The 15,665-nt window shown below is 41.1% G+C and overlaps 1 protein-coding gene across 1 annotated transcript in view; it reads right to left on the bottom strand.

Annotated features, from left to right (window-relative positions):
- The window catches only part of EPHA10 (EPH receptor A10), a 1,119,172-nt gene that overhangs the window by 54,090 nt on the left and 1,049,417 nt on the right, over window positions 1-15,665 (bottom strand). Inside the window, exons 13-15 of the mRNA XM_073562411.1 lie at window positions 7,397-7,615; window positions 1,890-2,039; window positions 1,504-1,697 (exon numbers count right to left, since the gene is read on the bottom strand). Of these exons, the coding sequence (XP_073418512.1) occupies window positions 1,504-1,697; window positions 1,890-2,039; window positions 7,397-7,615 (563 nt within the window). The remainder of the gene's footprint in view (window positions 1-1,503; window positions 1,698-1,889; window positions 2,040-7,396; window positions 7,616-15,665) is intronic.

The following is a 15,665-nucleotide window of genomic DNA, read 5'->3' as shown; positions in this document are numbered from 1 at the left end:
CATAATGCATATATGCTTTCTCAACCACGCGACAGATTAATTGAAGTCCTGCATGTGTTGTGCGATAGGTGTTGTGCACATCAGTACACTTTGTAAGAAGTTTTTAAAGAGTTAACACACTGAGCTACTTTGTAGAATTAATTATTGGAGTTTGGAGTTAGAATTAGCAAATCTGCCCATGCCCACTAGTTTGGTACAGAGAGTGAGGCCTTCTGTGTTTTTTTCTTTTTTGCTTGATCTCAGAAGGCCTTGCAGACTATCTACTGTACATGCAGAAGCAGGAAAATAAAAACAGACCAGCTAGAAAACTCTAATCTGCTTTATCCAGCACTGCAGTTGTGGTCTGCCCCAGGAGGAAGAGACATTCCTTTTGGATAAGACAACCACCATTACAATGAGAAGAAAGGCATTACCACCAGAAAGAATAGCATAGAGGAACTGTTGTGGTAATCCAACAAGGCAAAGTTTAGCTACTAAAAAATTGAAGATAAGACACAGCACAGGGGAAAATAGCAGGTTAATTCCTGCCAATGAGGATTACATTACACAAAGCATCTGAGTGCTGAATCCTGAGTGTGAGGAGAAGTACCACATCAGAAATATGTGTTTTAGAAATTGCAACACAGTAACTGAATGTGTAGACCACAAAATTGTCCTACAAGAGCAAGTTGTTAAACAAGAAGGGGCACTGATTCCATTAAAGGTGACAATTAGTGATGAGCGAGTATACTCGTTGCTCAGGTTTTCCCAAGCATGCTCGGGTGTCCTCTGAGTATATTGGCGTGCACGGAGATTTAGTTTTCCTCGTCTCAACTGCATGATTTGCGACTTGTAGACAGGCTGAATACATGTGGGAATTCCATAACAAACAGGCATTCCTCACATGTATTCAGCCTGTCTAGCAGTCGCAAATCATGCAGCTGAGAGGATGAAAGCTAAATCTCCGAGCACGCCAAAATACATGGAGATCACCCGAGCATGCTCGGGAAAACCCAAGCAACGAGTATACTTGCTCATTACTAGTGACAATGAGAAGGGACTGTGACTGGCACTAAGAGAAAAAAAAAAACTGTACCTGTGTGAAGGAAATGCTGCTGAGGCGTTTGCCAGCAGACTCTGGCAAGTATGAGGAAATTGTAACCCGTGTTGGCTAATTGCTGTATACCAACTGACAACCTCTGTTCAAGCCTATTACCTTTTAATGAGTCTTTGAATAATTTTACTTTGAATTACATCTAATTTTACTGTTGTTGGTGTCTGTCTGCATATATTTTGTCATCCCTCAATGGGTAAATGACTCTATCCAGTGATTGAGTGTACACACCTACTATGTAAAGAGGCACAATATATTGATCCAGTGAACCCCTTGCAAATGTGTTACTAAAAAAGAGCTTACTTATAAAATCATGAAAAAAACACAATTACATTTTGTATATCTAATTTGTAATACTTGCCATACCTGACCACTCAAAATTTATAAATAATAAATGCTTAAATTCACACCTTGTTGATGTCAATGTTGCTGACTTGTTTTTTTCAGGGCTTTGGCCATGTTTGCTTAGTATATTGTGAATGTGAGTGAATTTCGGTCTCTCGTTCCTGTCCTTTTGCCAGCAATCTAACATCAACTGATGAAGAGGAGGAGGACAATTTATTGGTGCTGGAAGTCTAAATCCATCTTCTATTGCCTTGATGACCTAAAATTGTCATAAATATAGAAATAAAATTAATTAAATTATAATATAGTTATATTCTTTGGATAGCATAAAAATATGTTTTTTAAAATTGTAAAAATATTTAGCAATATTTCTCAAAAGTTATCCACATTAATATTAATTTGCATCCTAAAATATAAAGCTATTATATGTTAAAAATCTTTGCAAACTCACATCTTGATTGGACATGTCCCAGTAAGGTCTTTCACCGTAAGACATGACTTCCCACATTACTATGCCAAAACTCCAGACATCACTTGCAGTGCTATAGCGATGATATTCTATGGCTTCTGGTGGGGTCCATAATACGGTGCTCTTCCCACCCTGGCGATAGAAATGCAGACATGCATGACTGTAAACTGCATTTACCAAATCTCAACTTGGAACATTTTAATATAATTAATAATTAAGGAAAGCCTAAGGTTTCTCCTGATATGATTATTTCAGTATTTACTTTCTGTGTGAAAAAGGAATGCTGGTGCAATGTTTTCTAAGAATTTTGGATGGTGGCTTTATTTCTCCTGAAAATGTATGAATTAAGAACTGGGTTTTTGCATTCTACTTATCAAAGGGGTGTATCACCAAAACATATTCATATTTCATATTTTATCCTGACAATGACAGTGTGTGCACATTAACAAGAAGAATAGCGATGCTCAGTAGAGATGAGCAATTTCTTTGAAATTCGAATTTGCAGAATGTTCCCCAAAAATTCGCTTTGCACAAATCTCAATACTAGAAAGCTTGTAATTGCAAGGTAAATGCACATAGTATAGGAGAAAGAGAGGACTCTGCAGACCATAAGGGCATATACTTTACAGGAAAGAGAGAGGAGCCTGATGAACATTAAGCTTACGCTTTATAGGCAAAGGAGAGAAAGCCCTGTTGACCGTTAGAGTTTATAATCTACAGAAGAGTGACTCTTGAGATAGAAAATGACTCAGGGAACTGAGCTCCGCTCGAAACTGCTAATCTAGGCTAACCCAGGGACTATCCACCACTTTACTTTAATGTACGATAATTCACTAAATGTCACAGCTACAGGACATTATATGTATTATAAGGCAAAATGATATTCACACGCTCTCTGATGCTTCTGCAGTGAGGAAAATGAGGCTGGGCAAGATTTTTGTTTGTGAACTGCAAATCGAATCTCAAAATATTCGAATTTGTATGAAACAGATTTTCAAGTAATTAGATTCAAACTCAATCTCTAATGATCAGTTATTAATTTATTCATACCCGCTAAGAGAAATTGCAGAGGCAGAGTACAATGAAGTATTAAAAAATGCCGTCAGCTACTTGTAAATCCAAGTATTTCCTAAAACTTACATTTTATGACAATTATTTAGTTTTTAGGTATTGGGAGACACTTCTAAATCATTGAACTCTGATTTTTCATTCAGTCCAATTGCCTCTAGTGTACAAAATCCAGCACCTAACCATGGTGTTTGCCTTTACTAACATTTGTGGAAGCATAGATCATTCTCATGAGCTCACTAAATGCAAGTGTGATACTGTAAAAGTATGCTGCTTAAATATTCCCTACTAAGTATTTCCTGATCAATGGTGAGTGTTATGATGTAAGGGGGTTACAGAGGCCACCATGTGCCTCTCCCTCTCTTAACAGTGTTCACATTAAACCTGTGCTGTTCTATAGATTTTTATGCACATTATTGTATTCATTATTGTATTATAATGTGAATGTGCTTTACTTCTACTTTGTACAAGATTAGGGAAGGATATAGAAGATAGAATAGGACCATATTGGGAATAGATTAGTGGGGCACAATAGAGGTAGGAAATGAGAATGCCAGTATAAGCCTAGTTGGAATAAGGGGTTTTCCAGGTTGGGAGGAGTTAGAGATGGGTGTAGTGCAGAGCAGTGAGATATAGTGGTGAGACTTCCTATTTGAGGAGAGACAAGTGATGTAGCAAAGAGAGAGGGAAGACAGAAAGCCCTGGGGCTGGTGATTGCTGAGGCAATGTGGGACCCCAGGTTAAGCAGCGTGCGAGCAGTCAACATCTAATGAAGTAACCATTCCAAAGAGGATCGTGGTTAAAGGTCGGGAGCTGAGTGCACCTTTTACCTTTTTTCCAAGGTAAAATGGGAGGAAGATGGTGGATCTAGGGGCATTGAAGTCGCAGAAGTGAAAGGAGCGACTGCAGGACAGAAGTTGTCAGAAGAGAAAGGGAGAGCTCATGGAATGTAAATTGATGCAAACTGTGCTATCTCTGTAACAGAACCCCTGTTTTTTTCAAGAGAAGTTGACCTGTTGAGTATGAACATGGAGTATAGAATTGCTTGCGTGAACTTTGAGGCTGGAATTGAGATTACAGAATCAGAAGGAACCTTGGAGCCTATTGTGAGCGTCTCACTTCGCACATATTACACACAGTACACGGGACACTTTGTGTTTCCTTTTGGGGTGACAGGGTGTGGGAACGCAACAGCGCAACAGCAACAGCTCCTTACCACGACTACCACCCTGGCCACCTCAAAATTATTGAAAAGCAGCATTTAGGAACCACAGCATCTCATCCATGAAGTGGAATACAAGGTGAAGTTACAAAGTGGATGTCACCGAGTGCTGATGAGGTTCATAATGTATAAAAGATACCTATGCTCAAAGCCGCTGAATCAAGATACCGCTGATTCGATAACTGCAGAATTTCAAATCTCCACTAGCATCAACACAAAAACTGTGCAACAAGAAGTTCATCTCATGGGTTTTCATAGCTGAGCATGCAAAACTTACATCAACAAGAACAATGCTAAGTGTCAGATGGTATAGTGTAAAGCATGCCACTACAGGACTCAGGAATAGTGGAAATCTGTTCTGTAGAACGTAGAATCATGCTTCACTATCTGGAAAACTAATAGTTGAATCTAATTTTGGCGACTGCTATGAGACCGTTAGTTGCCTTACTGCATTGTGCCATTGGTAAAATTCGATAGATAAAGGATAACGCCATATGGTTATTTTTTGGAGGTTGGTCTAAGCCCTTTAGCTTCAGTGAAGGGAAATATTAATGCTTCAGCACACCAAGACATTTTGGACAATTTTATATTGCCACTTTGTGGGAGCACTTTGAGAACAACCCTATTTTATTAAGCGTCATTATTCCACAGTTCGCAAAACAAGGTCCAAGTAAGTTGTAATTGGGTGAGTTTGGAGTAAAAGAACTTGACTGTCCCGCACAGAGCCATAACCTAAACCACATCAAAAACTTTTGTGATAAACTAGAACAGAGATTGTGTGCCATGCTCTCTATTCCATCATCACTGCTTGACCTCACAAATGTTCTTCTGGAACAGAGGGCAAATATTCTTACAGACAACAAAATCTTGTACAAAACCTTTCCAAAAAGAATGAAAGCTGTTATAGCTGCAAAATAGAATGGTATGTTATAAGAATGTCATCAGAACTTTTATAACATACAGTTGTGGTCTAAAGTTTTGAGACTCATCCAAATTTTAATTTTCACAAAGTTTTCAGGTTTACAGGTTGCATCAGAAATATAATAACTGCGATGCAAGTAATTGCATAGTCAATAATTGGACTCAATTGCTAATGCCATTTACATCAGCGTATGCTATGGAAAAATTATGTCTTAAATTGGATAAACTTATTAATAGAAGGAAAAAAAGATAGGTACACTTTAACCCCTTTCTGACATCGGATGTATAATTACGCCGATGTCGGACTCCCTCCCTTTGGTGTGGGCTCCGGCGGTGAGCCCACATCTTTCCAAGGACAGGTCAGCCGTTTTTGATCACCTGACATGTGCCCGCAATAACCGTGGGTGGAGTTGTGATCCACCCACGGTTATTAACCAGTTATATGCTGCTGTCAAACACAACCAGCGGCAATTAAATGGCACTTCCGGCAAGAACTCAGGAAATACACTCACCAGTGACCCTCCTCTCCGGGAGACCTATATGGTTGCTCATCGCTTCTATGTAGCAGAGCAGATCGGGTAGTGGCAGGTTTTAGTCTCCCATGGAGACTATTGAAGCATGTCAAAAGCAAAAATGTTTTTAAAAATATAAAAAAAGTAAAAATATATAAAAGTTTAAATCACCCCCTTTTGCCCCATTCAAAATAAAACACTAAAAATAAAACCAAATATACACATATTTGGTATCACCGCATTCAGAATCGCCCGATCTATTAATTAAAAATAGTATTAACATGATCGCTAAACGGCATAGCAGAAAATAAATTAAAAACGCCAGAATTACAGTTTTTTGCATTAAAATGCAATAACGGGCGATCAAAAGATCGTATCTGCCCCAACATGGTATCATTAAAAATGACAGCTCGGCATACAAAAAAAAGCCCTCACCCAACCCGACATCACAAAAAATTGAGACGCTACGAGTCACGGAAAATGGCACAATTTTTTTTTTAACAAAGTTTGGAATTTTTTTTCACCACTTAGATAAAAAAGAACTTAGACATGTTTGGTGTCTATGAACTTGTAATGATCTAGAGAATCATAATGGCAGGTCAGTTTTAGCATGTAGTGAACCTAGAAAAAAGCAAAACAAAAAACAAGTGTGGGATTGCACTTTTTTTGCAATGTCACCGCACTTGGAATTTTTTTCCTGTTTTCTAGTACACGACATGATAAAACCAATGGTGTTGTTCAAAAGTACAACTCGTCCCACAAAAAATAAACCCTCACATGGCCATATTGGCCAGAAAAATAGAAAAGTTATGGCTCTGGGAAGGAGGGGAGCGAAAAATAAAAACCCCCTGGGGGTTAAGGGGTTAAAGAGCAAAAAAATGACTAAACCTGCTGCTTTACATATGAGACAAAGTTGTTTTGACTGCTCTAAATGATAACAACCATATGTTCATCATATTGTAAATCTAATAATTTCTTCTTTAAACAAGAATATGCACCAAATAAGGTCTTTCCCTTGCTCAAAAATTAAGTTAAGTATGTTGTAGAAATCCCTGTGCTCCCCTGATTGTGAAGCTATTTCTGTGTCACTCTTTTGCAGAGATTTTCATATTCCTTGCTTTTAGAAATCTCTGTTTGCATATCAGTTGGGTGATTCTTCAGTCTACTAGCCTCAGACATTTCCAAAATGTAACTTGCATCATCTAAGAGGGAAGAGTGAAGGTGCCCGCCCCCAGTGAAGACTATGAGAGTGCTAAAATTTGATCTCTGAATGGAAGTGTCTGGGATGGAGGGGTAAAGGCACATGCCTCCAGAGAAGACTCTGAAAAGATGTCCAGTTGAACTGAAACTGAGATTTCCCATATTGTGCTATAAAAGATACAAACATAAATATCTCTGCAATGGAGTAACACAGCACAAAGGAAAAAGGAGCAGCAGAATCAGGGGACAGCAGGGATTTTTTTACAAGGTATTTAATTTTTTAGCAAGTGACAATTCTACTTTTAGGAATCAAGATGCATTAAACGATTTATAGCAGTAGCTGGTAGAGGTTATTGTAATTTTTACAAAACAGCAGAGCAAGGTTCAATACTGAATAAATAAAAGTACCAACATGTTCTACCTGCTCATTGGGTATTATTTCTGAAGAGGCAATAGTTACAATGAGTGCAGTCCCATTCCATATTACAAAATTTGAGTATGTGTTGACAAGCCGCAAATAATACCAACCTAACTGATCAAGCATTATAATATAAGGTGTGTCTTACATTTGCATTCCGTACCATGGTGGTAAACACTGTGTCAAGTTTTTCATCTTGAAATTGTCGAAATCCAGATATCTTGCAGACTAGGTTAGAATTGACGAGGACTTTATGTGCAGCAAGACACTTGTGAATGTAACTCATCTCTGTTAAGTATTTCATTCCTGAGGCTATACCAGTTAGCATCCCCACAAGTTGAGGTACTGTAATTTTTCCCTCATTTTTCTGTAAAACACAAGAAACACAATTTTTTATACAAAATGAATGACATTAGGAAATACATATTCAAAGTGTAACATATAACAGCATGCTCACTTATAGAAGTATACTGGGGTACTGGAGAACATTTTCTTACTATGGTGCATGGGCAGCCAAAAAATGTAACATATTCATCAAGAAATGCATACCTCTTAGTAATGTTCGAATCAGCCAAGGTTCAAATTCTGCACGTCACGCAATTTTAACATGAAAATGATACTTACTATCAGGGTCCTGACAGCACTGGCGTACAGCCTCCGCTAAGCAGGGACTCACCAGTACTGTAGAGACCCCTGGGAACAAGAACAGCCGGAAAATACAGATGCACAGGACCTAAACGCTGAAGTTTAGCAAGCCGGCACGGGACCTACGGTCATGTGACTGCAAGGGGGTGGGGCTTGGCGTCCTGCTTTCAGAGAAGGTAGAAAACTCAGAGTCGGGCAAAATGGAGGTCATACACAGTACAGGCAACAAGGTACAGGAGGGATAAACAGACGGGAGGTCAGACAAAGCCAAAGGTCATACACAAGAGGGCGGTGCGGTAGCAAAAGGACGGGCAGAGAGCAGTCGAGTCACAAGCAGAGAGTCACACACGAGAGAGCGGTGCGGTACAAGAGGAGCAGGCAGAACTCGTAACAGGGACAGAACCGGATCACAACCAAACAATCAACAAGTTATCAGGCACAAGGCACACGTATACAAGAGGTCAACTAACTCAGCCGAGGGCAGGAGTATAACTGACACTGGACCTAGGTCCAGTGAGCATTAAATAGCCGCCCTCTGCCAGAGAGAGGCAGAACAATTAACCTCCAGTCTGACCAGGACGGGCCAACGTGAAACCCCGTCCTGGATCATGACACTTACCTTACTGATCACCCATCCTGAAGCACCTGCCTCCCACAAACAAGCCCTAATAGCCGTTGCTTTCCACCTTCCCTCATCGAGGGCCTCACTTCAGCCTTCTTAAAGAGAATCTTTCAGCAGGTTTTTGCATGGACAGCATAACATTGGGGCTGAAACACAGATTTCTGCGATGGGTCACGTAATAGGCTATGTTCTGTTGTTTCAATACAATGAATGTTGTAATCACCAGGAGATTATCACTGCGAGGACTACATCTCATGTGAGCCCTGGTCTGACCTCTGATAAGCAGCTCACCATCTAAAAAACAACAATGTATAAAAAAGCTATGGTGTGGGTGGGGACAGCTTTCTGAGCTCTGCTACATGCTACCTCTAAAAACTCTGAGTGTCTCACAATTGCTAGACCTAGAAAACTAAGTGATACATTGTTGGAATCAGGGTCTCTTTTCCTAGATTATGCTGCTCTCAGATGAGGTAGCAAAATCCTGGTGACAGATTCCCTTTATGTCTATGCCAGGGCTTACTGTGCCAACTATGTCTCTGATGTCATTACATAGAGCCTTAGCATCACAATTTGACTGGTTTTCAGACGACACACATCGTAACATCACGATGCCATGACGTGCACTGCAAGTACACAGAGTGCAGTGACATCAGAGGCTTAGCCAGAGCTGGAAGAATTAAGCAGGCTGGGGGGGGATGAGAAAAGAAGAAACATGGAGGACTGGATAGCTGTCTGGGGGACATGACAGAGGTTATGCAATATTATTTATTTTTTAACCTTTTACCAGCTCTCTATGGTTCAGAAAAGTGTCAAATTTTCGAAGAATACATTTTTTCAAATTTTAGGATAATTCAATTCCACTTGAATAAATTCATCCATTGCTGATTTTAATGTACTTGGCACATATTTGTGAAGCAGACCCTAGATCAAAACTGTACTGTGAACATACCAGTCTTGACTCTACAGGACTCCGGTAGGACTCTACAGAGAGAATTACGCTGATACAAATGTGACTCCTGTACATTCATGCGCCCTAAAGCTTATATGCTAATTTGTGTTGTCTTGTAAAAGCTTTCTGTGTCATGATCAGCTCATACAAAATCCTCTGATGTTTTGCTTTTGTTTTCCCACCTCCAACCTTCTATTTTCTTTGCACCTTTTTATGTTTTCCCAGGCACAATCATGCTATTGTCAAACATCATTTTCAAGTGCTGAAGGGGAGGGAATTTTAATTTTCTCTCTTTAAATGGAATAATTCAGCAAACTGAAGAGGCACACAAATCTCCGGCTTAAACGCTGCAGGATTGGAGTGGACAAATGACCTTGATGCATTCTACTTAGATAACAGCCAGACAATGAAAAAAGATGTCAGTGTTCATTTACTGTACCATGCACAGCTTAAAAGAAAAATAACTATGTGAAGGAAAACAAAATCACATCCATTCCTTCAAAAAATTCTTTGTCTTCTTTTAAAAAACATCCAAAATTAATTCACTTATGCTAATGATAGAGAACAAAAAAAAAACATACAGGCAACACTATGAAGTGAAATATCCATATTAAATTCAGAAGAATATTAGAAGACGTCTCATCATTTAAAAACATATTAGGAGCAACAAAGCAAAGCGGAGTAAGGAATCAGAAAATGACTTTAGATGGACACCTGGAGAATACAGATGTACCTACAGTAGATATAACCAAACGAAGCACCAAAACCCATGTTTGGTGTGGAAGGTCCCAGGACATCTGTGATTAATAAACTTGACTCAATGTTACTTTGCCAAATTTTTACAGCCTTTATGAACAGAAATACCAGATTTTACTGAAATAATAAATGAATGATACATTGTGCATACTGTAGGTATTATAACCAAATACTGCTTAATATTTAGCTTCATCTATTTAAATTTTCTATATAGGACCCATTTAACTCATACCCATTCCTTTAAAGTCTTTTTTAGGCCGTTCACAACATCCACGGTACATGTATAACGCCACTTGAGATGTGTTCCCGCAGTACAGCGGGATGATCATCAGTGGGCATCAGCTATATACTATAGATGATACCATGCAGAAATGCCCATGATCGGTGCTGCTGCCGATTGCGGGCGTTTAACCTCTCTGATGCTGCTGTCAACAGTGATAGCTACATCGATTGGCATAGCTCTCTGCTCAGATTCTGATAACATTGTGCCGATGGTCTCTATGGAGATCCTTGGCTGAAAAAAATGGTCGAGGGGTCACCAACATACAGTGGCCTGTAAATTCCTGCTAAATGCAGGAACTGAAATGCCTCCTACCTGTGTGCGATTGCCTGATCTAATGCCCTGTAATTAGAGATGAGCGACTTTGCCTTTTTTATGGTCGGGTTTCACGAAATCCGACTTTCTCAAAAGTCGGGTCTAATGAAATCGGCCGACTATAGGGAAAAGTCGGAGGCCGACTGAAACACGAAACCCAATGCAAGTCAATGGGGAAGCAAAGTCAGCAGGGAGTGGAGGACAGTAAACACACCTACTGTGCCCATTTCAATGTCAAAAACATCAATTCTGTATTACTGAAGCTTGTCAACCTTAATTTACTTCATAATAATAGCTACGCATTGAAAACTGGGGGTTATTTGGCTCCAGGTTATTTGTGGGACGGTAGGGCTGGCTCCAGGTTTTCGTGTGCCCTGGGCCAAAGAGTGTCAGTGTGCCCCTTTAACACATACCACAACTCATGATGCTCCGATACAGCACAGAAATATAGGTATAGTACAATGACAAATAATTCACTGCTTACATGACATGACTGATCTATTTTAAATTGTACAATAGCTCAAAAATAGGACAGTATATTACTCCATACAGTATTATGGCCACCACATTGTGCGCCATACAGAATAATGAGCCCCATATATTTCTCCATACAGAATAATTGGCCACATGTAATGTTCCATACAATATTTGATGAGCTCCACATAATGCTACAGTATATGATGGTCCCCATGGACGATGCTCCAGTGTGTTATTGGCCCAAATAATGCTCCACATATAATGGGCTCCATTTCTAATGCTCCAGTGTATAATGGGCCCGGTAAATGCTGCTCCAGTGTCTGATGTCCCCAATCTGGAATGCTCCAGTATATGATAGGCCTCATGGATGATGCTCCAGTGTCTTATGGGCCCTAATAATGCTCCATATATAATGGGCCCCATTTCTAATGCTCCAGTGTATCATGTGCCCCATAGATGCTGCTCCAGTGTCTGATCTGCCTCATTTGGAATGCTCCAGTATATGATGGGCCTCATGGATGATGCTCCAGTGTCTTATGGGCCCTAATAATGCTCCATATATAATGGGCCCCATTTCTAATGCTCCAGTGTATCATGTGCCATATAGATGCTGCTCCAGTGTCTGATCTGCCCCATTTAGAATGTTCCAGTATATGAGGGGCCTCATGGAAGATGCTCCAGTGTCAGATGTCCACCATTTTGTATGCTCCAGTATATGTTGGGCCACATTTTTAATTAACCCAGGCATGGTATGTGAAAAGAGATCCAGGGAGTAGTCAGAAGTGTGTGCTGCCGCATCCTTCAATTTTGGTGTGGGTGAAGGACACAAGGAAATTGGTTGCTCCTCACCAGAAGCCTTCACTTACGACTCAGTGCTTGCATTTTTTTAAACTTCAGAAGAAGAGGCGATAGAGCTGGAGGCTGTTTCAGCAATGTAAGCCAAAAATAGTTCCTGATGCTCTTGCTTTAAAAGCAGTCTACCTACTCCCAGAAAACGGAGCCTTATAGGCCTTCCAGAGCTACACCATGACGCAGGCTCAACACCTCCTGCCTTAGCTGCTATTGTGTTTTTGGCACTACCAGCAGATGCACCACCATCAGTACCAGGTGGCCCCCCATGCCCACGTCCACGTCCTCTTCCACCATACTTCCTCATGTTTTAGAAAATGGACCCAAAATACCAGCAGATATATGGTACTGTATCAGAAGCATACAGCTCTATACAGTCTAGGGATAACAGTAAATCTCCGTATATATTTCATGAGTCATACACAGTCGCTCACAGGCTCAGTATAGATTGCCCAATAAAATGAAAAGGTGAAAAAGGGTACAGTATCACCAGATACAAGGTATATACACTCACTGGCCACTTTATTAGGTACACCATGCTAGTAACGGGTTGGACCCCCTTTTGCCTTCAGAACTGCCTCAATTCTTCGTGGCAGAGATTCAACAAGGTGCTGGAAGCATTCCTCAGAGATTTTGGACCATATTGACATGATGGCATCACACAGTTGGCGCAGATTTGTCGGCTGCACATCCCTGATGCGAATCTCCCGTTCCACCACATCCCAAAGATGCTCTATTGGATTGAGATCTGGTGACTGAGGAGGCCATTTGAGTACAGTGAACTCATTGTCATGTTCAAGAAACCAATCTGAGATGATTCGAGCTTTATGACATGGCGCATTATCCTGCTGAAAGTAGCCATCAGATGCCTGTTCTTAGCTGAGAGGAGTGGTACCCAGTGTGGTCTTCTGCTGCTGTAGCCCATCTGCCTCAAAGTTCGACGCACTGTGCGTTCAGAGATGCTCTTCTGCCTACCTTGGTTGTAACGGGTGGCAATTTGAGTCACTGTTGCCTTTCTATCAGCTCGAACCAGTATGCCCATTCTCCTCTGACCTCTGGCATCAACAAGGCATTTCCGGCCACAGAACTGCCGCTCACTGGATTTTTTTTCTTTTTCGGACCATTCTCTGTAAACCCTAGAGATGGTTGTGCGTGAAAATCCCAGTAGATCAGCAGTTTCTGAAATACTCAGACCAGCCCTTCTGGCACCAACAATCATGCCACGTTCAAAGGCACTCAAATCACCTTTCTTCCCCATACTGATGCTCGGTTTGAACTGCAGGAGATTGTCTTGACCATGTCTACATGTCTAAATGCACTGAGTTGCCGCCATGTGATTGGCTGATTAGAAATTAAGTCTTAACACACAGTTGGACAGGTGTACCTAATAAAGTGGCCAGTGAGTGTATAGTATAGTGTAAACATTCTGAATCTCCGTATACATTTCAGGAGGCAGACACAAACGCTCTCAGGCCCAGTACAGATTACACAAGAATATGAAAAGCTTTAAATGGGTAATGTAACACAAGCGTACAGCTGTATACAGTGTTGGCCAAATTTGAAATCTCAGTATATATTTCCAGAGTCACCCTCAGACGCTCACTCAGTATGGGTTTGACTATAATAAAAAATGTTGTAAAAAAGGTACTGGATAACAAGATAGCAAGTATATATATTATACGGTACAATTGAAATCTCCATATACATAATCCCGTAGTCAGTCTCAGACGCTTACCCAGTATGGAATTGACCGTAATACTAAATGTCGAACAAAGGTACTGTATAACAAGATACAAGCTGTATCGAGTATAGGGTAAAACTTGGTATCTCCGATTCACCGTATATATAGAAGGCGTAAACCACAAACGCTCACTCACAATGGATGATATCGTAATACAAAATTTTGAACAAAGGTACTGTATCAGCACATACCAGGTGTATCCAGTCTAGGGGTAATTGTAAATTTCCGTCTATACTTCCGGAGTCAAACACAGACACTCACAGGCTCAGTATGTATTACACCAGAATTTAACAAGTAGAAAAAGGGAAAGGTAGTTGAAGCATACAACAGTATGCAGTGTTGTGGTACTTTTAAATCTTCGTATATATTTCAATATCAGAAAGCCAGTCCAGACTCTCTGCTAATGGAAACTACATGGATACAAGTACAGACGGAAAGTCGAGTGTTAGCAGAAATTTGGGAATTACTCATTGCGGGAAAACCTCCCGGTAGATGTTGCAAAGGCGATGTAAACCCTCAATTACTGTGTCTGTGGAGACAGCGAAAACGGTTCTTTGTGAAGAAAGAATTGTTTTATTGCAGTAGCGTGGATCCCATCACCGTTACTCGTCTCCATCGATCTGTGATCACAGGGAGTGATGTAGACATGGTCCTCACTGCCTATCATAATCTGTCTGGTCATTTTGGAGTGCCAAAGACAGAAGCCACAGACCGTAGGTGATTCTATTGGATTGGCATGAGAGGAGTCATTGAAAAATGGTGGCAGAAATGTCACACGTCTGTGACTATCACAACTGTGAAAGGTGATCATAAAGCACCATTGCATCCGCTTGAAAGTTGACGTCCATTACAAATGGTAGCAATTTATCATCTGAAGATAGAGGCCAGCAGGAAAGGCCATAGCAACTGTACATCTTACCCATCATCGATCAATAAACCAAATTTCTAGTGGCCGTCCCTATGAAGGATTTAATTGCCCAGACTACACAGCGGTGGAGTAGGGAGAGGTAAGTATTGCAACTTGCAAGTGCTGTGGCCATGACCAAGCAGGGGGGACACACTCGTGGTCGACGGTACTGGCACAGGGCCCCTCATAGTATGCTGGAGTGTCTGATGGCGAGTGGTCCCCCCACCATCAGAGACACTGTATTGTACTATGAGGGACTCTGGGCCAGTGCCGTCGGCCATCTGTGGGCCCATCCACCTGTTCAGAGCAACGGCACTTGCCCGGGCGCGCCAGGTGTTGACCCGAGCCATTGGGGGTGGGCAGCCCACTTAGGGAGGTTTAAAAAATGGCATATGTTGATGTGTTGGCTGGACATTCAGCTGCTGCAAAGGGTGGAATTGGGCAAGTCCGAGGAAGAGGAGGACAAAAGCGAGGCAGTTTTCTGGCAACCTATGTGTCATCAGGGGAAGGTGGGACAAAATCCTTTGAAACCCATGCATGGTTCATTTTAATGAAGGCTAGAGCATCAACATTTTGGGTAGACAGACGGGTCCTTTATTCTGTCAGGATTGATCCAGCAGCACTGAAGACTCTTTCAGATAACACACTAGCAGCAGGGCAAGCCAGCTCCTGTAAGGCATATTGTGCCATTTCAGGCCAGGCGTCCAGTTTAGAGGCCCAATAGTCAAAGGGGAATGACCTGTGAGGGAGAACATCGATATGGGAGGAGAAGTAGTTTTTAACCATAGTTGACCACTGCTGTCTCCTGTCACTTTTAATCGATGCAGTATTAGCAGTCGTGTGAGCGGTACTTGAGAAATCATTCCACAACATAGT

Source organism: Dendrobates tinctorius, unplaced genomic scaffold (assembly GCF_039654945.1).
Source record: "Dendrobates tinctorius isolate UK_male_01 unplaced genomic scaffold, ASM3965494v1 ptg000015l, whole genome shotgun sequence".
NCBI lineage: Eukaryota > Metazoa > Chordata > Amphibia > Anura > Dendrobatidae > Dendrobates > Dendrobates tinctorius.
Note: the sequence above shows the minus strand (reverse complement) of the source record. Positions and strands in the feature narration are given on the sequence as shown.